This window comes from Drosophila persimilis, unplaced genomic scaffold (genome assembly GCF_003286085.1).
Source record: "Drosophila persimilis strain 14011-0111.01,24,50 unplaced genomic scaffold, DperRS2 tig00000124-arrow-pilon, whole genome shotgun sequence".
Lineage (NCBI taxonomy): Eukaryota > Metazoa > Arthropoda > Insecta > Diptera > Drosophilidae > Drosophila > Drosophila persimilis.
This window is the reverse complement of record NW_020825294.1, coordinates 10,319,229-10,344,598: the sequence shown is the minus strand read 5'-3', so window position 1 is coordinate 10,344,598 and position 25,370 is coordinate 10,319,229. Positions and strand designations below refer to the sequence as shown.

At 45.6% G+C, this 25,370-nt stretch overlaps 2 protein-coding genes across 7 annotated transcripts; one reads left to right on the top strand and one right to left on the bottom strand.

Annotated features, from left to right (window-relative positions):
* Positions 1-1,154: 1,154 nt before the first annotated feature.
* Positions 1,155-25,370, top strand: LOC6596248 (putative mediator of RNA polymerase II transcription subunit 26). Of its 6 annotated transcripts, XM_026987889.1 has the most exons (12): positions 1,155-1,298; positions 1,622-1,819; positions 12,717-13,438; positions 13,706-14,352; positions 14,971-15,483; positions 15,546-15,612; positions 15,912-16,173; positions 16,315-16,386; positions 16,780-17,066; positions 17,481-17,525; positions 17,589-17,726; positions 24,857-25,370. In XM_026987889.1, exons 2-12 carry the CDS (start codon positions 1,809-1,811, stop codon positions 24,877-24,879), a joined length of 2,787 nt encoding a protein of 928 aa, XP_026843690.1. In that variant the 5' UTR covers positions 1,155-1,298; positions 1,622-1,808; the 3' UTR covers positions 24,880-25,370. The 6 variants fall into 6 exon arrangements, with proteins under 6 accessions (XP_026843690.1, XP_026843688.1, XP_026843687.1 ...); XM_026987887.1 differs by lacking the exons at positions 1,155-1,298; positions 1,622-1,819 and adding an exon at positions 8,091-8,379; XM_026987886.1 differs by lacking the exons at positions 1,155-1,298; positions 1,622-1,819 and adding an exon at positions 8,133-8,379 and having other exon boundaries at positions 15,960-16,173.
* Positions 5,250-6,232, bottom strand: LOC6596250. The gene is made up of 2 exons (XM_002021743.2): positions 6,155-6,232; positions 5,250-6,087 (listed from the first exon to the last, which is right to left on the bottom strand). Exons 1-2 carry the CDS (start codon positions 6,191-6,193, stop codon positions 5,407-5,409), a joined length of 720 nt encoding a protein of 239 aa, XP_002021779.1. The 5' UTR covers positions 6,194-6,232; the 3' UTR covers positions 5,250-5,406.

The window sequence follows — 25,370 nt, the reverse complement described above, 5'->3', positions numbered from 1 at the left end:
GATGTGATTTATTATGATTTATCTCAGCATCTGTCCGCAGTACAGGGCCAGCACACCGAGTGGAATCATTCACATCATTTCAGCATTGTGCGCATGGGTTCTCTGTGTCTCTGATACAAAACTCTTTAGTTTTATTCGTAAATCCGCGTGCATTTGGGGGCCTTTCCTTATATTCTCTTTTGGTTCTCGATCAATACAACTAACAACAAGGCAAATTAGCTACAGTCTGGGAAACAAATATAGGAATTGGTTTGAGACAAATTAAGATAATCTACATATTCACAGATCTACCCTTAATCGTCTCTTAAAGTTAAGAAATTCAAGATCTTTTTGAATAATCAGCCTTTCGAAAGCCCGTTAGGCGCTTTAGTTGAAATAATCCTTTTGTTGATAATCCAATTTGTTGAAATGCCTTCAAGGTCTGACCATTTATTTCACATATATTTTTTAAATATTACATCATTTTAAAAGCTATTCACAGGGTATGCTACCCTCTCTTATTTGAAATCATAATTAAAGCACATCCACTAAAAAAAGTAAATAAAGTAATACCATTTGATTAAATACAAAATGCCCAACATCGTTCGCACCTAGCATCAAATAATTTCCCGAAAAGTTTTCGAAAACGATTCGACTAGTGCAGAAATTGTTGCCCGAATGTTTTGGCCGACAAGTGTGAAAGAATCGAACGAAAAGTAATTTATTTAATGTTTCGAGAGTGTTCGGTACCCCGGCAACAATTGCTGGCTGGCTGGGAAGGAAAGCATAAAGCAAGGAACAAGTACAAACAACTGCGGGCTTGCTCAATTTGTTGTTTCTGTTAAATAAACTCAAAATTCATAGAATAGAATTTTCCAAGCAGACGCACTTTACACATGCAAAGGGGTACGGGAAGGGGCACGGGCACGGGCACGGGCACGGGCACCCAGACACTCTCACTGCCAGCAGCACGGGCTTTCGTATACATATATGCAGACATATAGACACCGACATGACCGATGGTCGAAAAATATATACAGGAGAGAAGAAGGAGAATTTGTTTCGAAATGTGAAATGTGTTTTTCGGCTTTTCGGCTTTTTGGCTTTTCGGCCGAGGAAATTTCTTGTGCGAATTCAGTGCGACTTGGGCTGCTAACTTGAACGCGTTGCAAACGAGAAAAACCATCCGAAAGAAAGAAAATTTTCATCTAAAACTAACACATAGATATATATCTATATCGTCTATCTATCTGGCTGGGCTGTCTATATATACAAATATATATAGATATATGTAGATACGAGTATTTTCTCTAGCAAAAGTGAGCAATACGTCGTGCCGTGGCGCGTTTTATAAATAGAAAATTACAAAATTCTGAACCGAACAATTGTGTACGAAAAGGGTTTTCGAAACCCTCAAATATACCTCGGACCGATTGGGGAGAGCCCCAAAGATAATCTTTGGATACTCAATAAACGATATAGATACATGTACCATTTGATTATATAGACAAAACTATTTCCCAGTGATTTAGCAGTGTTCGTGTTCGTGCCGAAAGTTATATAAGAAGGCGTGATATTTTGTGCGAAATAAATTTCAATTCATTATTCATAATTTTGTTTCAATTTTCCATGAATTTTTCAGTGTTTCTGTGTGCTTAGGTTTCCCTTGCTAAATCTTTTCGTAGAACTTGCGTGCGATTCGGCATAAACCATCGCCTACGACAGAAAAATAAATAAAAAGAAACCGATTTCTTCCTTCTGGCTGCTCTGTGGAGGCGGTGTGTAAAGTGATTCAAAGTTGGACTTGAAATACAAAGCAGGCGGCTAAGATGAGTTCTGGGTAAGTTATAACATATGTAAATCTGGGGACATGGGAATAGTTTTACCCTGTTCATTGATCGATGTAGTACCCTTTTAACTTTCGGTAACATAGCAATCCAATCTGGACAAGATTTGTGGCAGCTGCACTATATCTTTCCAATGTTTTTCAAGTGTGTTCAGCAAACTAATAAAAACACAACGCCATGCCGGAGGAGCTGTTTGAAAGAATGGGACAATAAATAAAACATATGTATGAATAGATATATATGTACTATAGTATATATAGTATATACAGAACATCTTTATGATGTCTTTCACAATTAAGGCTCTCACATGAGTTTTTTTGAAGGCCATCGATTCGCCCACACTCACGCCCTCCCTCGAAGCTCTCTCGACTCGGCCCCACGGGTGCACGCGCTTTTTGGCAGGCGACAATTTTTGCCTTTTCCCCGCCACCGCTGTCTTTCCCTCACATAAAGGCGAATTAATTAATTAAATATCGTATTTTTCAACGAGATTTCGGTGCAGAATTTTATGTTCTACCCCCAGCCGCCAGCTGTCTCTCGGCCGTGTCTAAAAGCATTTGGCACACGTGTTGGGAATTTAGACAACTGACGGCATTCACCGGAAGTTTTCCTCTGGCCACGCACTTCACTCAGACAATGCCCGAGAACCTCTCAAACAACGAAACAAATTTAAGAATTTGGCATCAAATGCAGTTCACTTTTTGTTTGATTTTTTCAACATTTTTCTTCGGACAGAATTTTCTTTTTTTGCACTGCTCTGCTGACGTTGATGTGTCGCGCATAAATTTTCAGCACCCACGAGAATCGGCGATAATATATTGAGGAAATTGGGTCAAAGTGATGCGAAGAGAAAAGGGAAAACAAGAAATTAATAATAATTAAGGTGCATCAATAATTTAATCAATTTAAACTTCAAAATCAAGGTTCAGTCAATACACAATGTATTGATTTTTAGGTATAGCTAAAAGTATAATCACTTCATTTAATTTCTTGCACATATTATCAAGTATACGATGTGTGGACTTGAAATCTGTATATCTTGTAAAAGCCACAAAAAAATACGTACATTTATTTTCTGCCATTAATTTACGTGTGAACTTGGAACAAATATTGACAAAGTAAATATTTCGTAAATATTTTATTTATTTAAGTTTTCGCATCTCAACGACCGGACTTTTGATGCATTACCAGACATGACTTTGATTTTTGTCAACGACACTTATTTTGACACTTCTTTGTCGGTTGTTTTGCTTTTGTAAATTGCGTAAATCAGGTGTGAATTATTTGTTTTAGTCATTTTTGCATTTTTAATGGATTTCACGAAGTTCAAGTTGATCGCATTTGACCGTGAAATTCGAATGTACAGGGGCAGAATAACTTAAAAGAAGATGCGTAACGTCGATAAAAAGAAGAAATAAAACTGTGATGAGATGACCACACCCAAAAAAACCCATATTCAAAACCCACTGGGAATTTAGGTACTGGCCGGCAATGTGATTATATTTAGAGCACTCCCAAGATACTTGGATCTATGATTGCTTTTTATTTTGATGCGGCCTTTCCCGGAAATCGATAGTCACATAAACTGGGCTTGTTGTTCTTAAAAATGATCTTTGAAATGAATAACTAAGAAAAGGAGGGTTTTAGGGAGAGGAAATAGTACAAAATAGATTAGTTAGGGAAAAAAAGCTAGATTTAATTTATTCCAGTTTATAACGTGAATCATATATTTGCTACGTACTTTCACTTAAAACCAAAAAAAGGAACTCTCTCAAATCAAATTTTCGTGATTTAGTTTTCCCATTCCACAAATCAATATCATGGCAATTTGTCAGCCAACACCAATTCAAAGTCAGTGGAAAAAAAACCAAAATCGAAAAAAGGCGCTGCCGGGACTCTGCTGCCCGTCTGGCCATAAAACCGACGACCACATGTGGTTGTGGTAGGAAAAATGTACGAGTATAAAAATTACGTATCCTCCAATCAGCCGAAGAAAAAATATTGCCGCAGTGCATTGTGCAACGGGCGCTGGCTCGGTTTCACTTTCACCTGGAGTCGCCAGGGTGACCCAGGCCGGATTAATATAAATAATTACAGGCCCATATCCAGACCCAGACCCAGGCCAAGCCCAGAGCTCAAGCTCAAGCTCAAGCGCAAGTCCAGGCTCTCCGCTGCGTCTGATGTGGCCATGTCATGCAATCAACGCAGCGCCAATCGCAAATGACAAATGCAAAACGAGCTGCAGACTCGGGTAGTCGTAGAAAGTGATGAATGGGCTCCCTGATTGCGACTTGTGAGCCCCCTCTTCGTATACGTAGACTTTTTTCCCCACTTCGGAAAGTTTCGCCCCTCGGCGTATAACAAGTTTTTCAAGGTCAGTCCCAGCAATAAGAGGCCTGAAATATTATAATCTTACACATGCCCGCCCGTGTCCGGGGGTGTGGGTGGGATATGAAAATCAGCTTTTTCTATATTATTAGCGTGGCTTTCCCTCGCTTTTTTTTACGTTTTCCTTAGAGATCTTTTTGTTTGCTTCCGCTTTTAATGGCATATAAACTTTAGTTCGTTTTTATGTTTGCAAATTGAGAATTATTTATAAATAGGATTAGTTATACCTACTACATATATTCTTCTTTGGTTGTTTTGTGCCTTTCCCTTATTTCTTGTTTAGTTTGGGTTAATTTATGGCCGCTATCGCTAGACTAAATGGCGTTGCTATTAAAGTTTTGGTAGCACTTTGTTTTTGGGTTGATGACGAATCCCATTCCATTAAAATTATATTGATCTAACTGGAAAATATGAAAGCTAAATTTAACCTCATTTGGGGATTTATACATACATATCTATCTATCTTTATGTATCTATCTATGTATGTGTACTCTCATATACATAGCTTATGGATAATCCTTTTTAGCGCCACCTGTTAGCTGTCGGACAACAAGAATTCTCAGAACATCAAAGATTGTTCAGAAGTACTGTAGATATAAATATATTTTCCAGACAATTTTCAACTCTAGTCATAATATTTGTAAAAGCATTGCCGCTTTTATTTTCGGTGTTGCGTTTAAGAGATTGCATTTAGATGCATCATAGAATAAATCAGGAAAGTTAAATTGGGTCAAAAAAACCAAACAAGCGCCAAAAGAAACGATTCGAGAAATTGTTTTCAGAAAGAGAAACATTTAACACATAATTAAAGAGAATATTTTTTCAGGGGGAAGAAGCCATTTTTCTCATATTATTTCCCACAATGAAGGGGGCCTGTGGCTAACTAATTAGATGGCCCTCGTGATTGGTGATTGATGGCTGCACCAGACCACATATCTCTGTATGACCCACTTTTGAGGCAGCCAAAAAATACGATTTTTACTGAATGAACAAGTGGAGACCAGAGACCACAGACCACAGACAAGAGAGCAGACATTTGACTGTTGGTAAAGAAATATTGTTTACATAGTATATAAAAGATCGAAAATTATTGGCAGGCACTCAGATTACAGGTTTCAAGTGTGCGTCAATCGGGGCCGCGCCGGCTCTAAAGTGTCTGTCAATCAGGATGAGTCAGCGCAGCCGAGCAAAACTATTCTGGATACTCTGGGTGGCTGTCCGATCCCAACGAGTTCGGTTCCCCAGTCAGAACGACCTTAACATGAAGCTGCCGCTCCGGGTCCGCGTCGATGAGCTTCTGAATGCTGCTAGCCGAATAGAAAACGAACTCCATGTGGACTAAGAGCTGCTCCACCTCCCCGAACCCGTGCCCGTAGGCCCCCGTCTGAGTGTGCGCAGAAAACTGACATAGGGCTTTCTGGCCATGCATGTCTTGGTCGCCGTCCAGGAGCGTGATCTGGACACCCACCTCCGTGGCCATCAACGGACTGACCATGTAGAAGATGACGGTCTGTTCCGCGTTGTCGGTGTCGTTACCGTTGTGTTTGTTTGCCAGCGGAGTGACATACATTACGAGCATTACGGGCAACTGATGGACGATTTGCAGCTCTGGAGACACCGGAGTGCTGAGTCCCACCTTCGGGGTGCCGTGGTAGGCGATCGCAGCAATCACATAGCTTGTTCCGGCCTTCAGTTCGTTGAGCTGCACATGAAACAGCTCGGGGCAATCGGCCACTGTCTCCAGCATCGACTCGCCGGGGCTGTGACCCATCAGAAGATGGGTTAGCATCTCAATTGGCGTCAGCTCCGACCCACAGAATGGCACTGGACACTTCAGTGGTCTGTTGAAGATCTGCTCCACATCGAGAAAGGCCTGTCCCACATTTTAGTGGAATATTGCAGAGCAGTATACTTCATTTTGTAGAGTATTCGACACTTACCAACATTTCACTAGTGCACAGATCTCCATGGGTCGCCATTGTGTTATATTGCACACACAATTCTGCCTGGGAATATATGATTATATGATTCATTTGAATTGATCGTGCTGACATTTTGACAGAGTTATCAGACACTTCAATGCTCTTCAACTCTGCCTAAAATTATTTCATTGGCAGTGCTGGAAGAAAAGCTATTCTGGCTAGTCGCAGGCCTTGCGTACATTGGTAATCGAATTAAGCGAAAGTTATTTCTCCAACCTGAAATACAGTTTCAATGTCTAGAATCATCCACGACCGGCAATCGGAGTCAGTCACAGACATGTTTTCTATAGTCATTTGTGTCGCAACTTTCCCCTTCTTTGTGCTTCTTTCTTCTGTCAGCATTTTAGCCCGTGGCAGGCGGCAATTGGGAGCGCAGCGCACAGATTGTTTGGCAGAAGAAAATCATTTTCGACCAGTCATTCTGCATTTAAAATTCTTCAACGCTTTCTTGCCAATTATTATTATTTAACCGACGGGGGCCTCAGGAAATCCCAAGGCAGTCGTTGGAAAGCAGTCGTCGATAATCTTACTTATCTTATCTTCAAGGCTAGTGGGAAGCGTTTCCGCAGATGCTTGTGTTAATTAGAGCAAAAAGGTGTACGTGGAGCGTAGCTGGAACTCGATTGAGAAATCCCCAGAAATGTGACAAAAAGAGGAGTGCGAGATAAACGGAGTGCGGAGAACGGGCTGGTTTAATAAAGAAAAACCACCAAAGTAATAAGCAGGCGACATGACAGCCGAGCAAAAACAATTAGCTGCACGATAAGAGTGGCAGATACAGCCGGGAGATACCAGATACCAGATACAGATAGACCAAAACGTCGAAAGTATTTGGCGTTTAGCTTTAAATTTGTCGTCGGCGTCGAACGGCTGTGACAGACGTATAAATTGGTCTGCTCTGCAGGTCGCTGGCAGGCCGTGTATCTTGCAGATACACAGCCACAGACAGCCACCGCGTGCCAGCCGAACGTTTATCATGAGCTCGGTTTTCCTTTTGCGGCCACGAAAAATGTATCTGCAACAAGTTGCCGAACAACTCAGACCCCCAGCCCCAGCCCCAGCCCCAGCCCCAGACGCAGGCGCAGACGCAGTCGCCAACCTCCAGCGAACTCGACTTCAATGCGCGTCGAGACTCTGCTGCGTTCAGTCGCCAGTGCGCTTTCAGATACACTCGTCGTAACCCGACTTCAGATACTTCTGCGCTGCGCGTGTGTCTAAACTTTCATGTGTCCATGTGTGTCCATGTGCGTCCATGTGTGTGTCTGTGCGGGTCCTAAGTGAGAAAATTCGTACCCAAAAACAAGGCCATTGTAAGATGTCCCCCTTTTATCTCCCTCGGGAGGGCCGAGCAATCTAGTAGTACCAGTGGATTCTGTTTTTGATTTGATTAGCCGCTTTAGCTCATGGCTAAAAATAATAGAGCTACATACGTGAGCATACGAGTATATCTGAGGCGGAACAGCTGCCTGCTCCATATTGCTTACGCGCCTCTTTTATTTCCCCAACCGGCCGTTGATTCTTCTCGGCTGTTCTGAGTCATCAACGAAATGATCATTTGCCGGCTGGTCTGCACCGAAAAAGGTTAGATTGCCTGCCCCATCGATCGCTGAGTCACTGGGCTCTGGGGCTTAGGTCCCATAGTGTCTGTCTGAGTGTCAGTGCCTTTGTCTGGGAATTGACAAATGCAAATCGATGGAGCAAACAAATTCACTCTTTGTTTGTGCTTTATCAACATAGGATCAGTATCTCCCTCCACTGGGGCATAGGGCAATTGTATAATGTAATAAAAAACGCTTCAAAACGCGAGTACTACTGATATATAGCCCTATCTTGTATCTCTCTTGATTGCTCCCGATTGCTATACCAGTTTAACCAACTGCACAACAAATTTAAGATAATACAGTAAACAATATAAATAATAGAGATTAACGAAAAGCAATGGCCACCTCAACGCTGCAATCTCCGGCCGCGTCGCCGTCCCCATCTTCCACACCATCGTCGGTGAAGAATCCGCAACTGAAGCGCGTCGTCTACTCCAAGTATCGGGAATTGCTGGGATCGTACAACGATAAGGCCAATGCCATCATCGACACGCTGCCTGCCTATATGGTGCGTCAGGATCGTGGATTTCAACTGTCAGAGTTGCCCCTGACTGCGGATACCAAGAACTGCATGGAATCATCGTAAGTCTCTGTCTCTGTCTCTGTCTCTGTCTCCACCTCCGTCTCCGTCTTCCTCTCGTTCTCGGGGGCCCAACAAAGAAAACTTTCGTCAGACAAACGTTGTCCCTGATAAGCATTTAAAGCGCAATAGCAAAAAAGTTGGGAAAAATACTCGTAGCGTAAAGAACAAAACAAAACCATTTCTTGGCAAATATTTATCACAAGATTAGCTCAACTGTGGAATGTGGGCGGCTGGTCAGGGCACCCTGTACTTCGGCTGGGGCTGCGGCTGCGGCTTTGGCCCCAGCTCCAGCTTCAGCCGTGTCTATTTATAGACACGCTCGCATACTGAGAGATGGCCGGACAATGACTATCATTATGTCATGTTGCATGTGGCAGCTTTCAAGTTCTTACTTCCACTGCTGCGGATGGTGCTGCTGGGTTGCCCTTGATCTTTAAATATGCGCGGGCAGCTGCAACTGCAACTGAAGCAGCGTCGCGGCAACAAGTTTGCTTTTTCTAGAGGGTACTCCAAGGAGTGATGGACTTAATAGATGGTGTATCTGATTCAGAGGATTACATGAATTTCGGAATAGTGTAGGGATTGTTCATAATTGAATAAATTTCTGTACTTCTATTAGCACTCAAATAACACATTCTTCTCAACGTCTTTTATATCTTAGTAAAGATATTTAATACTCATTTAATTAATAATTTATCTACAAGTGTTCAATAAGATAAGATATCTAATATGATTGGCATTAAATACTCGTAAATAAACAGTCGGATTCATGTTAGAGTTTCCCCCATGGCGAAAACGATTCGAACCAGAATCTTCCTCCTATCTTTCTATCTTCATAAGATATGAAGCAAACAAATGTAGTTAGACTTCTATGTTTTCCTCATGGGGTATCTCCCCGTCGATCGCCCTGCTCCACAGCACTTGTCCAGCAGTGCTCGTATCTGTTGGATCCACCCAGCTCCGAGCAGGCAGTCGCAGTTGACTGCAGATACATATTTGCACGCTCATTTGCATGCGCAGGGGGCAGATCCCAGCCAGAGTCGAAAAAGAGTCGAAAAAGAGTCGAAAAAAAGTGAAAATGCAAATTGCACAGATGTTTTTCTATCATTTGATTTTGAGTTTTCTAGCATGTTTTCTCCTCACGCACGGACAGCTTTCCGTGCTAACAAGAGCAAGATTTTTCCGTGTTTTTTTTGCCTTTTATTTTCGGCATGAATGTCATGCCAGCGAAATGCTGGCCTATACTCGATTTGCTGGGAATATATTTTTTGTATTTGTATTTTATGTATTACAAATGTCTATTTATGGCGCAAAGTGCAATTCGAAAATGTCACTGTGAGTGGCGCATATGATTATGATTCATCAGCAGCAGTATCAGTAGCAAGGGAATTATGTACATTGTGCACTGTGCAAGTTAATTAGTCACGTCCGATAATGGGGTATGCAAATGATAATGTGGCCTGCACTTGACCAGATCTTCCTGCTTCTGCTCCCCAGTGGCTTGACATGCTCTCGGGAGACCGCTAATTGCCAAATCTGTCAAGCAGTTGTGGTCAATTGCAGGCCGTGTACGAGTACCAGTCGAAGGTACTGACGCCATGTATCAGCCATTGACGTCATCGGACGACATCTGCCATGGGATGGGATGGGGAGCGGCGCCCCACGCGGCGTGGGCCTTCAACGCGGGTATCCAAAAGTTTTTAATGTTTGTTTTTGAGATGGTGATTTTGGCAACAGACTGTTTTAGTTTAGTTCAGAATGCGTAGTGGCCAACGGACCGGTCGAAACAATGCAAGAATATGGCAATTGAACAGGAAATCACCAATGCACTTGCGCACACTGACATTTTCCTAGGCTTGTCGGGAGCTAATAATTTTCATAACGCGATGGCCGGGGCCAAATATGGCCAGCTAACGTTTAATAAACAGAAACAGTTAACGAAACTGTTGTGTAAATTGAATTGAGTTTCCTACCCTGCCATACTCGCTAAATACGAACGTTGCACCGAACTGAACGACCTCACAATTTTGGGCACGCCTCGACAATTATGGAAGCTGTCGCTGGCGATGCCAATGCTATTCATTCGGACATAATCAATGGCAAGTTCAGCCGACTTGGGCATGAGTGTCTGCAACTTGTTGGGGCATATCTCTCCATAGTTTTCCGCGCCGTCCTATAAGGAGCAGACAGCATTTCTTTGATCGCGCCTCTTATGTGGGCAATTACCGATTTGTTTTTTGTCATTTGCTGACGATTCTGTCAGCAACCGCAGCGCGGGAGTTGCGTCATTTGCATTTGACTTTGATGCACGCGCTCCAATTTGCATCTGAGGCGCTCTGTGCTCTGTGATCTGTGCTCTGGGGGTAAGCTGAGTGTTGCAATCGTTTTCCCACACTCGGCCTTCGCATTTGCGGTTAAGCACGGCCCGGTTTAGCACCGAAGAGGGCAGGGCGGGGCAGGGCAGGGCAGACGCAGAGTACATGCGAGTATATCTGAATAAATTTGCCACACTTTGGCCGTGTCAACTTTGTGGAACGGAACGGAACGGAACGGAACAGTCTGGCAGCAGACGCAAAGACGTCACCTGTTCCTGTTCGCCTGACCCACTTGGAGGCGAATCATTCACGCACTCTCCTCACACACTCGTGTGTCGCCTCTGTCCGCCTCCGAGCGGGGAAATATAAAAACTAATGAAGCTGACTGACAAGAGGCACTGGCAAGTGGCAAGAGGCAGCATACTCGTAGCATGCAACAGGCCTGACAACTTTTCAGAACCCGAACGCGAACCAGAAACGAGGCCCAGACCTCCAGCTCGACGGCCAGATGCCAGCCCATCACTTTCTTTCAGCATAACTGGCTTTCAACATCCATACGTACATATCCATCTGTGTACGTATCTCCTCCCATGTTGGGACTACGGCAACGAGAACTCCGCCGAATGTCTTCGATTTTCGCTTTTAATTAGCAAATTGTCAACGTTAAAGGCCTTTACAATTAAGCAAATTGTGTGGAGAAAAGTTGACATTAAATATTGAGAGAGATGTACATGAAAAACGAATTATGATGATGGGGGAAAGCATAAACGGGAAAGGTAGGGTAGCTACTCGAAAAAAGTGTAAAGTATAGAAAAAATATCACCCAGGAAATGTGGTTTTATAAATTTATATACATATTCTAAATCCAACGGCAATCGATTCCAACTAAGAAATCGAACCCAGAGATTCCAATAACATTAAACTACATTGAGAGAAAAATGGCATAGTAAAAAGAAACACACCCATATTTAAATTAAATATACGGTTTGTCGTCTTTTTAATATGGACCATTGGTTATGAATGGGTGGACTGCATAATTTTTAATAGGTTTTATTTCATATATTTAGTGATTATAATATCGGCGGTTATACATCTATCAATAGCGGGGTTTAATTTGCGGCGGTACGGCGATATGCGGGCGGTTGCAAAAGGGAATTGAAAGATCATGCGATGCGACGGTCCCATGTAAAATACAATCAGAAGGGCATGAATAGGGCAGCTGTAATATAAATGAACATTGAACTAAACTAAGCGGCTAATTTCTCAACACCCATATTCAACTTATTTGTAGGAAATATAATAAATTTATATATGAGTGCTTATTTCTCTGGGTGTATATGAAATGGTACACAACATATGTACATATAAATGATATAAATTCCAGAGGGGGTTCCAAAAGATGAGGACTCTTCAAATATGCACGATTGTCTTGGAAATCGTAAAATAAATTAACTAAATCACATTTTTTGCTCTGAACCAACGAAAGTAATCCAATTCAAAATTATTGTGATGAGAAACAACAAAAAACATGGCATTTCTGCGAGACAATGTTTTCTGCCATAATATAATGCCCCATGAAGTCGTCTCACTTTCAACCTTTCAAATTTGGCACTCCGTCGGGCGCCTCACCATATATGGACCGGTTGCCGGTTGCCGGTGCTCCGCAACAACTTCAGCTCACTTTCCCCCTCGATCGTAAAAAAGTCAAGGCATCGCGCGGCTCATTGAACCATCGATGAGCGTCTCATTAGTGAGGCAGCAGCAAAGAAAGGAAAACACACAAATGAGGGCTCGCTCGCTCGATCAGCAGCGACCCAGAGGGCGAACCAATAAATTAGAAAAAGATTTAACAAAAATTGTGATAAATAGCCAAGGCGCATGCGAGTGGCGAAGAATGGAGGGAAAATCAGCATAGCTCGAGGGGGAAGTGAAAATGAAACTACGAGTATTCGGCAATCTCTTGGCTTTTTTGGCTAATCGTTGGCTAATCGAATTTAATCGTTGGCTTCTCTTCTCCGCAGCTATGGACAACGCGGGGCAGGAGGAGGCGGCTCAGGAGGTGGAGGCTACGAGGCCCCGGCCTGCGTACAGAATGCGATGATGACAAAAGACAAGAAGCCGTTCACCTACACCCCAGGCGGCATAGATCTCTCCCAGATCCGGTCGGAGCGCATGGCCAAACGGTTGGCGCGCAACGCCCAGTCGGAGGGTGCCACAGGAGCCGCCCAACAGAACAGACCCGCCCAGCCACAGTCGCCAGGGGGAGCCCCCAATGCGGCCAACGCGATGGGCGCAGCTGCCATGGGGATGCCTTTCCAGGTGCTGCCGCCGCCGCCACCGCCACCGCAACCACAGACACAGGGTAAGAACGGCACTCAATTTGGTGCCGCTGCTGCTGCTGCACCCCCACCACCACCCCCCCAACAACCCAGCACACTAGCGCCACCCACGGGCCGACTCAGTGCCCCAGGTTCGCCTGCCACGGCCCGCAAGTCTCCGACCCCGCAGCGCTTCGAGCCTCCCCCATTGGGCTTCCGTCCGGAAATCAAGATTCCGGCGAACCCAATGGCCGCTCTGCGAAAGGTCCCACCACCGGTGGAGAAGAACACATTCTGGAAGGATGAGTATGTCAAGGACCGCTCCAAGAGTCCCCTGCCAGAGACTACCAGCACCACCAGCAACCAAAATGGAGACTACAATGGCAGCAACGGAAGCAATTACAACAACTCAGATGCTGTCGATGGTGAGCAGAGCTGAAGGACTCGCTGGCTTGATCATTGGGGTTTTGGTTCCGATACTGATTTCGATACTCTTCATGACACCTCGCCAGCAATTACTAAGCGGTTACGGTTGCTTCTTCTAAACCACATTCAACTAACTCAAGACATGGAAAAGGCCCTACAAAAGCCTGGCTCAAACCTCCCACTAACTGCACTAAACGATTTTATTCAAGCAACAACGGTTTTCGTTTCAATGCGGTATCTAATGCAAATATTTTCTTCAAATGTAGGTCCAAAATCGTTTGACAACAGCAGCAACAACAACTGCAACAGCTATAGCCCCTACACACCCACTCAGCCACAGCAACCCAAGACCCCACCCATGCAACAGCAGCAGCAACAACAGCAAGCATATCAGCAACAGCAGTATCCTACGCCGCCTGCCACTCCGCTGCAGTATCAGCAGGAGCAGCAGTCGCCGCGTCAGGAGTTCCGCAGTGTGGCCATGCCCACATCGCCAGCTGTCAGCGTCTACACACGTCAGGCGGAAAGTCCTCGCTCTCCCTTCGAGCGTCAGACGGAGAGTCCCCGCTCGCCCTTTGAGCAGCAACGACCACCAGCAGCCAACTCTCCCCTGGCTAATGCACCACAACAACAACAGCAGCAACAGCAGCAGCAACAGCAGCAGCAACAACAGCAGCAACAGGCAGCCCAATCCGTGCCGTGGCGTACACAGCGTGCTCAGCCTGCCCCACAGCATCCACAGCCCATCTACAACAATGTACAGCAGCAGCAGCAGCAGCAGCAACAAAGATCTCGCGATGTCTTCAGCCCAGGACGGATTGAGACATCAGCAGCAACCAATTTCAATGCACAGCCGCTGCAGCAACAGAACTTTGGCCAGCAACAAACACAATATCCAGGAGCAGCAAAGCCGGTGAGTAGAAAAATATGAAGAACACTCTTACATACCATACATATATCTTTGAGAGGTAACCACTTTTACCACTACATACGAGTTTAGTTTAAGGGCGATTAATTTATACCGATGAATGAATGAACCAGTCAACAAATATATAAGTCGATGTGACCTCTAGTCTTGTTACTCATATGTCACATTGTGAAAGCCCTTGAGCGACGATGCATGAGTAACATTTAAAACCATTATCCTTGAATCAGTCTAAAGCTGTTAATACTTGAAATATATAATTTTGAATACATTTCATTGCGTGTTGTGGTTTTGTAAGTTGTGGTCGCATCTGTAGTCAGCCAAAAACATTTTTCGCACTGAAAATCATGTCAAATGCGTCGCGGAAGCACAAAGGCTATTTTTAGACCAGAAAACTAAGAGAAAACTCAAACTAAACATTGAACGCAATCGCCAAGTGCAGCGGGGAAAGAATTGGAGCTAAATTTAGAACACAGCAAAGGACAAACACGAATTTTGAACTTGAGGCAAGGCAGAGACCCAATTTGCTGTTGAACGGAATGTCTAGAAATGGAAAATATAACAAATCTTTTAAATGATTCTTCGTCTAACTATAATTCTACATAGACCAACGTTGGATCGCTCTACATTGCTCCCCTGGCTCAGCCCACAGAGCCCCAGGCACAGCGCATTCTGCTCCAGCAACAGCAGCAAACACCGTCCCGCGACTCGCCCATGCGTCAGTTGCCACAACAGCAGCAGCAGCAACAGCAGCAGCAACCACAGCAGCCGCAGAGCAACCAGCCGCTGCGTTGGCTCAGCTCTCAGCCAGCAAGCAAGGAACAGGCACCCTGGGCTCGTCCCGAGGAAAATGGCAATGTACTGCCCTCGACCTTGAGGCAGACCACGCCGGCGCCCCAGTCCCAGCCACAGCAGCCGCCACAGTCTCAGACATCTTTCTACCAGCCACAATTGGTACAAGGCAATGGCTATGGTCCCACTGCGGGTCCTGTTTCGGCTCCGTCAGCAGCAATCGGTCAGCAGAACTTTGGCTCGCATCCTCAGGCAGGGGGACTGCGCTTGCAGATCAACTTGAACACGAATGGCAGCAACAATAATACCACTCAAAGCGGTCCAAGGGTAAGCTAATCCTCGAAACAACTCTAGGATAGCTCTGTTTAATCCGGTTATTCCTTTTGTAGGAGCGCATCATACCCATAACACTGGAGCAGACCCCAACCTATGCCGCTGCACAACCCAACTTTGGTGGTAAGTTACACCGCAAGAGCCTTCCATTTGTTCAGTATCTTAACATTATGGCGCTTTCCTAAAACCCGTTGATGTTTGTAACTAAAACCAAGCCCTGGTAGACTATTCCCAACCCAGCCCAGCCCGAACTGAAACAAACAACGAACCCACTCAACACTACCATGCACTCTCCACTCCCCAGAATGTCTCCTGTATTCCCTCGATTACCCTCCCAATATTCCTTGATCTTGTCCAAATGTGTAACTCTCCATCTTCTATATCAACATGTGTCTATGTATACTCTCTCTTTCCCACGAAAGCGCCTGGTGGGCACATAATACGCTCAGCTAATCAATTTGTCGATCAAGGTTACAACAATTATCCAGCCCAGTCCAGCCACCCGCACACGCAGTGGCGTGAGCCCAGCTCCCAGCGTGTCCTGTCGCCCAACCTCCAGCCTCCTCCAACGGGCAACGGGATCAGCAGCAGCAACGGGAATGCCAATGGAGCGCGGATTATACCCATTTCGATTGAGGGCGGACGGGGGGGACCCGTCTCCCAGTCTCCAGTGCTGCTTCAAAAGTAAGTATAGTGCTGCGGACCGAGTGCAATGGCTTTTTCTTTTTTCTCTTTGTGCTTTACCAACACTAAACAGTTAGCCCGCACTAATGCGTAATAATTTTGTGCTTCTTTACAAACTAAACCAAACCAACGACTATTTAGTGGCAATTACAATGTGTATGTGCACCAGTGTCCGCTCGAGGCGGAGATACTCTACAGAAAGAATCGTCTCAGGTAGTACGAGAGCACAGTCGCCATAACAATCGTTTCTTTCACATCATGCACAGCTTTAAGTGTTGTAAACCATATTATGAAGTAGCAAATAAAGCTAGAAAGCTTTTATTCTGCTACAAGTTTCCTTTTGAACTGTGGATAAATGTTGTGTCTTGCCATTACCATATGTACATCATCTGCAAGTACAGTCTCGTACATCTCTGCTAAATTCAAATCAATTCAAAAATGTCATGTCTTCGTGTCAACCCAAATCCATCATAAAAATTAACCTAACACGTTTCGTTCGCACAAAAACAAAAACAAAACAAATCGTTGTAATTTGGTTTTTTGAGACATTTTCGATTGCATGCTAACCAACGACCTAACCTAACATTCGCCTATATCTACTTGCAGCGATCCGCGCTCACCGCCCATCCAATCGAAATCGTTTAGAATATTGCAAAAGATAACCGACACGGTGGACGATGGCAGCGGTGGAGAACCCCCGCGCCAAGAGTCCCCGCTGCAGCAGCCAGCGTCCCTGGACGAGGCCGGGGTGCCGCAGTTGCAGCGGCCCCAGTTCGCGCGCCAGATGAGCGCCCAGCAGGCACGCAATAGTCCGACCATTGAGCAGATGAGGCGCCTGCAACTGGCCCAGGATCAGCAGCAGTCGGGTACGCCTTTAGCTTGGTCCCCGCAAGGTGAGATTTGAACGGTTCCCCCTGGCCCCCAGTCTCAGATCTATCCTCGGAGCCCCTCATACTCTCCTTTCCCCTACAAACATCGGTCTTCATTCAGCCACTGGGATGGGATGGGGTGTTGTCATGGTGAAAGTGCGTGTCTCTTGGGAAGGGAAAGTGTTTCAGGTCTCAGGTTTTTAGGAAGTGTACTAACAATACTGAAAGCCGCTTACAGCCACAACAACATCAAACTTTTGGTCCTTAGTATACTAACGAGCTTCCTGTGCGTGTCCCCCCATACGGTTTAAAAAATGGTGCCATTTAGTTAAATTATCAAAATTATTGCAGCGCTACTAAGTAGACTAATTTAACAAGCGTTAAATCCACTGCTGGATAAGGTTTTCTATATGGTTTGAAACTTGCTTTTTCTTGCAGGTAACGGAGTCATGTCCCAGAATCGCTTTACGCCCCAACGTTATGGTAGAACAACTAACGAAAATCACCTAGAAATGTATACTAATTGCATATAAATCTTATCACCAGATACACCCCAACAACAATCACAGCAATATGTGCCGCCCAGTGAACAGCAGGTGCCGGAACCGAAGAAATATACCGGCAGTGCTATACCCAGTCGATCATTCAAAATCCTACAGGCAATGACAACACCCGAAAATGCCGGTAAGTGCTCCTAAAGATGTGCAAAAAAATGACAGAAGACTACCCTGATAGCAGTATATCGTTGTCTGAAAATGAGTTACAAGTTTTGATTCCGAAACTTCATACAAAACACGAGACAAATATCATCGCTGTATATATATACATATATCCATATAAGCTCCACCATCCTCACATAAGTAATCCCATACAGATACACCCACCACTCGCACAAAAACACACATCCCACATGGATACATAGTACATACGAGACATTGCATCAAGAGTTTTAGTTTTCTTAAAGCCTTTTTTATTGAGAGATTTCACCTTTTGCTTTGAGTATTGATTCTTGCCCTGGTAGAAAAGCGATGCGCATACGATTTAAGTATGGAAGAACACTGTCAATCAGACTGCATGATGATGTTTTTTTCTGTACAGTTGTCAGTGCATCCCGCTCCCACCGTATCGTAAGAAGATCGAACATATTATCCAATAAAGCATCCAGTTTTTGCATCCCTCACTCGCCATATATACCTGTACATACGATAGCCTTGCTTGATCGTTTAATCAACCATTCAGTGATTCAATCAATCAATCAGAACACATATAATACCGCACTCTCACCGTGTCTATTTCTCTTCTTCTTCTTTTATATCTTATGATAACCGTGCTCCAAACAAATAAATCCAAAAAAATACCAAAAAAACCGACCTCAGAACATAAAATTCACACCGAGCTGGACTCGGATTTGGAAAATGTTGACTTGAACGAAATCCCAAATAATAATAACTATAATCAAAATACTGAAAATACTCAAAATAATAATCATAATCAGCATAACAATGAGATTAACAGTAAAACCAATAAACGTCACAGTTACACATCATCCACACCCACCCCCACCCCCACACCCACCACAGACCACACCCAGGCCACATATTCATCCAATTCATCCCTCAGCTCTGCCGACAGCTCGTGTCCCCCGCGCTCTCAGTCAGTGCCTCCACACTATCCCTATGCCTATGGCTATCCGTATCCCTGGTATATGCCACCGCCCCCTGGAGAGGCAGCTCCAATGGCCCCATCCCATTGGCCGTATCCTTATCCCTATCCCCCACCACCGCCGGCGCATCATGCGGTGGAGGGAAAGCCAGCCGATGTATATCCGCCCTACTCGTACTACTATCCGCACCCGTATCCGCCCACAATGCCGCCCTACGGACAGCCACCAAGTGGCGGCGATGCTCAGCCTCCGGCTGGGTATCCACCGTTCCATGCCATGCCTCCCTACGGGCATCCGTATCCCTACCCAGTGGCCCCCAGCTACAGTCAGAGCTCCAACGATGAGAGTCGCGCCAGCAGCGTGCTCCCGGACATCATCATCACGCCCAGCACCGATGACATGCCCTCACAGGTGATCATGCAGCATCACATCAAGGTGGAGCCTCGCGATTCGCCCAAGCGGGCCCACTCTGTGGAGATCGAGGAGCTGGTGAGCAGGCCCAAGACCCGGAATATCTGCACCAGCAAGCACGAGGTCATCGATATGCTCAGCCAGCGTCTGGCCAACATTAACAAGATTGCCGGCGGCAACACCCATGCGAATCTCTCCAAGCAGCTCCAGAAGGACTATGCGGGCGAGCAGTCCAAGGAACTCGGAGCGAGATCTCCCAGCGAGAACGCTTCGATAGATGACAGCGATTCTGAGGAAGAGACCAGCGATGATGAGGACGAGGAGGAGGATACTCCAAAGCACGCAAGTCGACCAGCTCCTTTGCAGGCAATCAAGTCAGTGACCAACGTGCAGGTCTACAAAGGCAAAGCATTGGATCAGCATTTGGACTCGGAGAGCAGCGATAATGAGGATGATGATGATGAGGATGAGGATGTGACCACAGCGGATGAGATGTTTGACGAAGAAGAACAGGTCGAGGAAGAGCAGGAGGCTCTCATTGAAGAAATCGATGACGATTATGTGGTCGAAGAAGACCTGAGCGTCATATACGAGGAGGAAAGTGAGCTGGAACGCAGTAGTGAATATGCCAAGACTGTCATCCGAAGGGACGATTCCAGGTCCACCCTTGTGGACGACATAGAGAAGCAAATTGAGGATAACGACAATGATGATGATGACGAGTCCAACTCGGTAACCGTTCGCCTGCCGTTGCGTTTCTCCTTCAGTCGCAGCTCCAACGATGAGAACATAGCCACCGTCCAGGTTGGCAATACCACCCAAATCGAAGAGAAGCGCCAGAGCATCGTCAATAGTGCGGAGAGCAAGCGCAGCTCCTTCAGTGTGGCAAAAGTAGAGAGCGCAGACGAGGACGAGGACGAGGACGACGACTGTGAGGTGAGTGTAACCATAAGTCTGTCCAACTCATCGCGCTCCAACTCGGTGGAAAAGTACAGACCTACAGAGGCCTATTCCGTTGAAGAGATGGCCACACCTCTCAAGGGCAGCAAGGAAGACGTATCCGCCTCTTTCTCCCTGGGCATGCGCAACAAGTTCTTGGGCGAGACCATAGCCAACGATGTGACCAACAACATATCTCGGGCCAAAGCAGAGCCTGAACCCCAAGCCAAAACTGTCGAAGAGACTGTCAGTGCTCCGACGGAGGACTTTGACTTCTTTGCCACGTTGATGGCCACAAAAATGCAGGCACAGAAAATGATGGAACAGTCCAAAAACTTCTGGAAAACCACCAACACAGAACCAGCCCCATTAGAGCCGAAAGTAAAGGCTACCGACACTCCCCAACTAAGGGCCAAGGAGAACAGCGCCGAACCCAAGCCAGCCAGGCCCAAATCGGCTGATATGTCTAAGGCACAGGCTTCCTTGGAGGCAGCGAAGAACAGCTTCTGGTCCACATTCGCAACAGCTTCTCAAGAGCAGGAACAACCAGCCCCGCCAATGGAGAATCAAGAACGGATGGATTTCTGGGGGAGTATAGACAAGAAAAAGAAAATTGAGTCGGGAGAAAAACAGTGGACAAAAAATAAGAAAACTGTTACCTATACTCCCCTAAAGAAGGAGACGGCGACAAGAGTGGAGCACTGGACAACAACACTGCGGGCTCACGTGGAATCCATGCCATTGGCCCAAAAAGCTGAGGTTCATTTTGTGGTGGAAGAAAAGCCCATGGAGATCGAGAAGACAAAAGAGCAGGAACAGAACGAGGACTTCTCGGCTTCGGAAGATCAGTCAAGGGCCGCTTACAAAGAAGACTTGGAGAATGAACTTACATTTGAGGCTGAGATGGATAACTGGAATGGCCAACAGGATGAGCAGCAGGATGAGGAGGACGCGGACTTCTGGGCCGACAACAAGTCTACAGCGAGCAGCAACGAGGACGAGAAGGCCTCGGGACGCTTGGCTTATGATCCCACGAAATACCCCGAGGAGCCCCGAGAGGTGGACACTGACGAAGAAATTGATTTCTGGGCCGAGATCGAGGCGAAGAGGAAGCCAGACGACGACGATGATGTGACCTTCCACAGGTCGGCCACCTTCTGGGCCCGAAAAGAGCGTCAGAATTCTGTGGAGGAAACCCCATACAAGCCGGTGGAAATCAAGGCCTTCAGAGCCAAGCTGCCCGATGAGCCTGCCGTGGCAATCGATGTGTGGGCCACACTGGAGGCAGCACGTGGCACAGAGCCAGAGATTGTCGATCTCGTTGTGGAGGAGGAAAAGGTTCTCGCCGAGCAATACGAGGAGCTGCACCACGACACTCCTGAGGAAGAGGAAAAGGAGGAAACACAGCACCAACCCGTGGACGAGGTGCCCGAGAGCAATCTCCATATGGTAGATACCATGTCGCTAGCCTCCATGCACGAGCCGGCCACAGTCTATACCTGGGCTGCACCGCTGGAGGAAAGCTATGAGGATGTTGGGGAGCCCGACTTCTGGGCCGACATCGAAGAGGATCGCGCCAAGAAGGAGCAGGGCGAGGAAGTCGAGCAGAAGCGACACAACTACCGGAAGGCCATGGCCTTCTTCAACACATCCATCGATGGCCAGCAGTCGCCACCGCAGCCCAGTCCCAGTCCAACACCCAATCGCCACAGCGTTATCCTGGAGGCTGAGGAGCCCCAAGACCTCGACCTGGGTCCACCGGGAGAATACGAGATTGTAGGCGAGGATGGGGCGATTATGGAGGAGCATAAGCCCCAGACCGCTGAGGCAGACGAAGAGGAGCGTGGAGCTCCCACTCCGACCAACTTTGAGCCACACCTTCCAGAGGTGTATGTCGAGCCCGAGCCAGAGATGAAGCGCTTGGCCAATGGACTGCCCGACCTGGAGGTGGATAAGTTCAGTGAGGCACCCAAAATCTCAGTGCGCGACCGCATCAGCGCCTTTGAGGTTAGTTCCGATCAAGATGCACCCAGCTCCAAGGCATTGACCATTCAGTCGCTATCCGTGGACAGCGGTCATGGAAAGGGGACACTGTCCCGCAACAGCAGCACGCAACGCTCCGAGTCGGAGATCGAGGAGGATGACTCGGGCGTCACGGACATGAATCGACAGCTGTCAGAGACGGACACCGAGTCCGAGAGCTTCCCGGAGCTGCGGAAGATGACCAGCTACCAGCGAGCCGCCACACATTCCAGACTTTTTAAGCTGCTGCAGGACGAGAATGACCTGCCCGAGGCAGCGGCCCAGGCTGACGAGTTCCAGCTGAAGCCCAGCCGGCGCAAGATCGTCCACAATGTGTCCATTACCCGGCGCCAGAATCCCAACGCACTGGGCGAGGCCGAGAGCATGACCCAGCGACGGGAGCGCCTCTCACTGCCGCTGCGCAAGAACACCAGCATCGATGCGGACAATCCCTCGACGCCCAACAGCCCGGCCTCCCCCATCATGGGGCCCTCGGCCAAGAACCAGCGCGTGGTCAGTGACAAGCTCGTCAACGAACTGGTCCAGAGCCTACTCCTCAAGAGCGACAGCACACATCTGCGCAATCTTCCCATGGAGCGGCTGCAGGCAGCCGCCAAGCGGGCCCTGGTCGAGGAGATGGACTCCGCCCAGGAGAACAGTTCGCTAGACAGCACGCCCGCACCCACGCCAAAGCAGGACAAGGAGTACGCCGACTACTACAACAGCTGGTGCGACGCCAGCGGCAGTGGCGAGGAGGTTGTACCCTCGAAGGCCTTCCGAGCACTCCAGGATCCGCGCCGCAGCCCCTGGACGGTGCGCTGTCCGCGGGTGCTCAGCTCAAAGACCATCAACCGCGATTTGGCCAGAGTCACGGAATCGCCAGAGATCGCCAGCGGTCGCGGCAGTAAGAGTCCAGAGTGCTTCCGTCAGAATTCCCAGTCCAGGGAACGGTCGGTCAGCAGTTGGCGCAGGGTCTAATGCTAGCTGGAAATCGCAAGGCAAGAAAAGGCCTGTTGTATATAGAAGGGCGGGATCTATAGTCTTTAGCAGGGATGTGAGACCGGTTTAAGTGGGAGACCAGTTCTTCCCCGAAGAGCCTCGAACGGAACAAAAGACCTATGACCGACTAAACGAAAACCGACTTTAAACGGGCTCTTGAGGAAAGCACTGTATCATTTTGAACCGATTTGCATTCCTAATCCTTTGGTAAAGTAAGCGCCTCAGGCGATCTACCCCCACCCGCAAAACGGGCGATAAAAGGGGCTGGGGCCAGTTATTGCATTTCTCATCCCAATCACAAACACCACACACACACAACTACACACATTGTACATTTTGAATATTAATAAACTAAATATCTAATTGATACGAGTACCATAATGTAAATAAACCAATTGAGACCAATGACAAAGAAATCGTTCATTCGTTCGTTCGTTTGTTACCTCAGTAAAGCGTAAGATCAAAATCATTTCTAAATCGAACCAAAAATAATACGAAGCATATAAAACCTGAAAAACCAAAAACCAAAATCCAAACAAAACAAAAACCAATCGAAATCAACCAAAGATCTATCAAATCGCCACAATAAACAGCAAAATAAAAACCAATTTCATCTCAACTCAATGATTTTGTAAAACTCGTTCAAAATCCTAAGGTACCTAAAAATTGCAATTTTTATAAGAAACCCCCCAAAAACAGTTTGAACTAATTGAATGTTTTCATTATATTCCAAAAACTGTCCTCTATTCTATTCTATGTAATATATTATTTTATTTTCGCCGCTATTTGATTTTTATTCTGTTCTGTGTGCCATATTCTTTTTTTAATTTGTTTATAAAAATATTTGCGATAGTTGAATTGAATTGAACTGAATTTGAAACAGGTTTGTATCCTCCAATCAAATGTTCAGCTATTAACAAACTCAAAGTAAATCGTAGCACTTCCAGATATCTATTAACAATTACAAGTATTTACATCTTGGCTTTGATTATAGTACTTAATAATCTGAAGAAATTGTTGTGTATCGCAAATATTTTTATTGAAATGTTGTAGTTCCTATACCCTTCCCAACTGCTTTCCTTCCCTAGTTGAAACTTGAAACTGGAGAGCAAACTCCACCTTGTAATGAACAACGAATGAAGATTACTTTTTGTTGTTGTGACCATAAATAAATACAATCCGAATAAAAGAGTGAAACCATAAAATAGAAAATTGTACAATATAAACTTGTCGAAAAGTCGTTCGTTACATTAACCATTCATGAGTTCCAAATGCATAATTCAATGTTTCTTTTCTTATACTCAATTAACTTGTTCTACGCACCGTAAGAAATATATATAAATATTTTAACAAAATTAATCGTTAACTTTAATGATAATTACAATGACATTGAATGGCTTCTACCCCAAGAATTGAATTGAGTTTAATTGAATTGAAATTGAATTGAATGTGAACAAAACAAAAACCAAACAAAAGAAAGAAATTACAAATGAAAAGGTGAAGTTTTCTCTCAACATTGATTTGGCTGCCTGGCACTTGCACTTCCTCAGTTGCTGCTTTTATTTAGTTTTTATTTGTATTTTTAATTTGACTTTTTAGTTATAGTTTTCATTCTCTTTCCTGTATATATGTATGCAAGTCCGGTCCCGGTCTTTGGTTAGAGCTCTCGACCAGGACCAGAGCCTTGAATATTTCCACAAATTAGTGTTAGCTTTATCTGTTTGCTCCCCCCCAAGAGATATGGCCAATCGTATAATCTGTTCCATTTGATCTTTTTCAGGACCTGGACAATCGGATCTATAATTATTTCTCAATGCCATAGAAATTTATTATAGCGCAACAAAGCAGCATCGAGAAAACAAAACAATCGCAATGCTTGCTATACGATTAGACTTCTAGTTTAAGTCCAGCCGCAGTTAGGATCGCAAGGGAATGGGCACTAAGCAGCAGTTTTTAGTCAAATTTCTTAAAACTAACCCACACCATTGTAGATGAAGAGAAAATATATATATTTTTTGTTTTGTTTTGTTTGTTTAACGCGATTTGTTAGCAGCACTAAAACCAAACAAAAACAAAAACCATTCTAACACAATTACGAAGCAACTAGCGAAAGCGAACCTTACGAATACTAATCCTAATCGTTAAGCTCTGGAAGGCAGGTGCAATGAGGTAACAACGAAACGAATCAGAACTACACTGAATACTACATTACAATGACAAGAATCGACTAAGATCATTATATGAATCCGGATAATAGGAAACACGACTAATAAAATATTGTACTGTATACTGTA

What these genes read in the sequence shown, in the direction of transcription:
- LOC6596250 (XM_002021743.2), bottom strand. Translation starts at nt 6,193, where the DNA reads ATGGCGACCCATGGAGATCTGTGCACTAGTGAAATGTTG. An exon ending in TGTGCACTAGTGAAATGTTG is followed by an intron (nt 6,088 to 6,154) that starts GTAAGTGTCGAA and finishes AATGTGGGACAG; the next exon opens with GCCTTTCTCGATGTGGAGCA.
- LOC6596248 (XM_026987891.1), top strand. Translation starts at nt 8,135, where the DNA reads ATGGCCACCTCAACGCTGCAATCTCCGGCCGCGTCGCCGTCCCCATCT. An exon ending in ATCCAGGAGCAGCAAAGCCG is followed by an intron (nt 14,353 to 14,970) that starts GTGAGTAGAAAA and finishes AATTCTACATAG; the next exon opens with ACCAACGTTGGATCGCTCTA. An exon ending in GACAACACCCGAAAATGCCG is followed by an intron (nt 17,727 to 18,418) that starts GTAAGTGCTCCT and finishes AACCGACCTCAG; the next exon opens with AACATAAAATTCACACCGAG.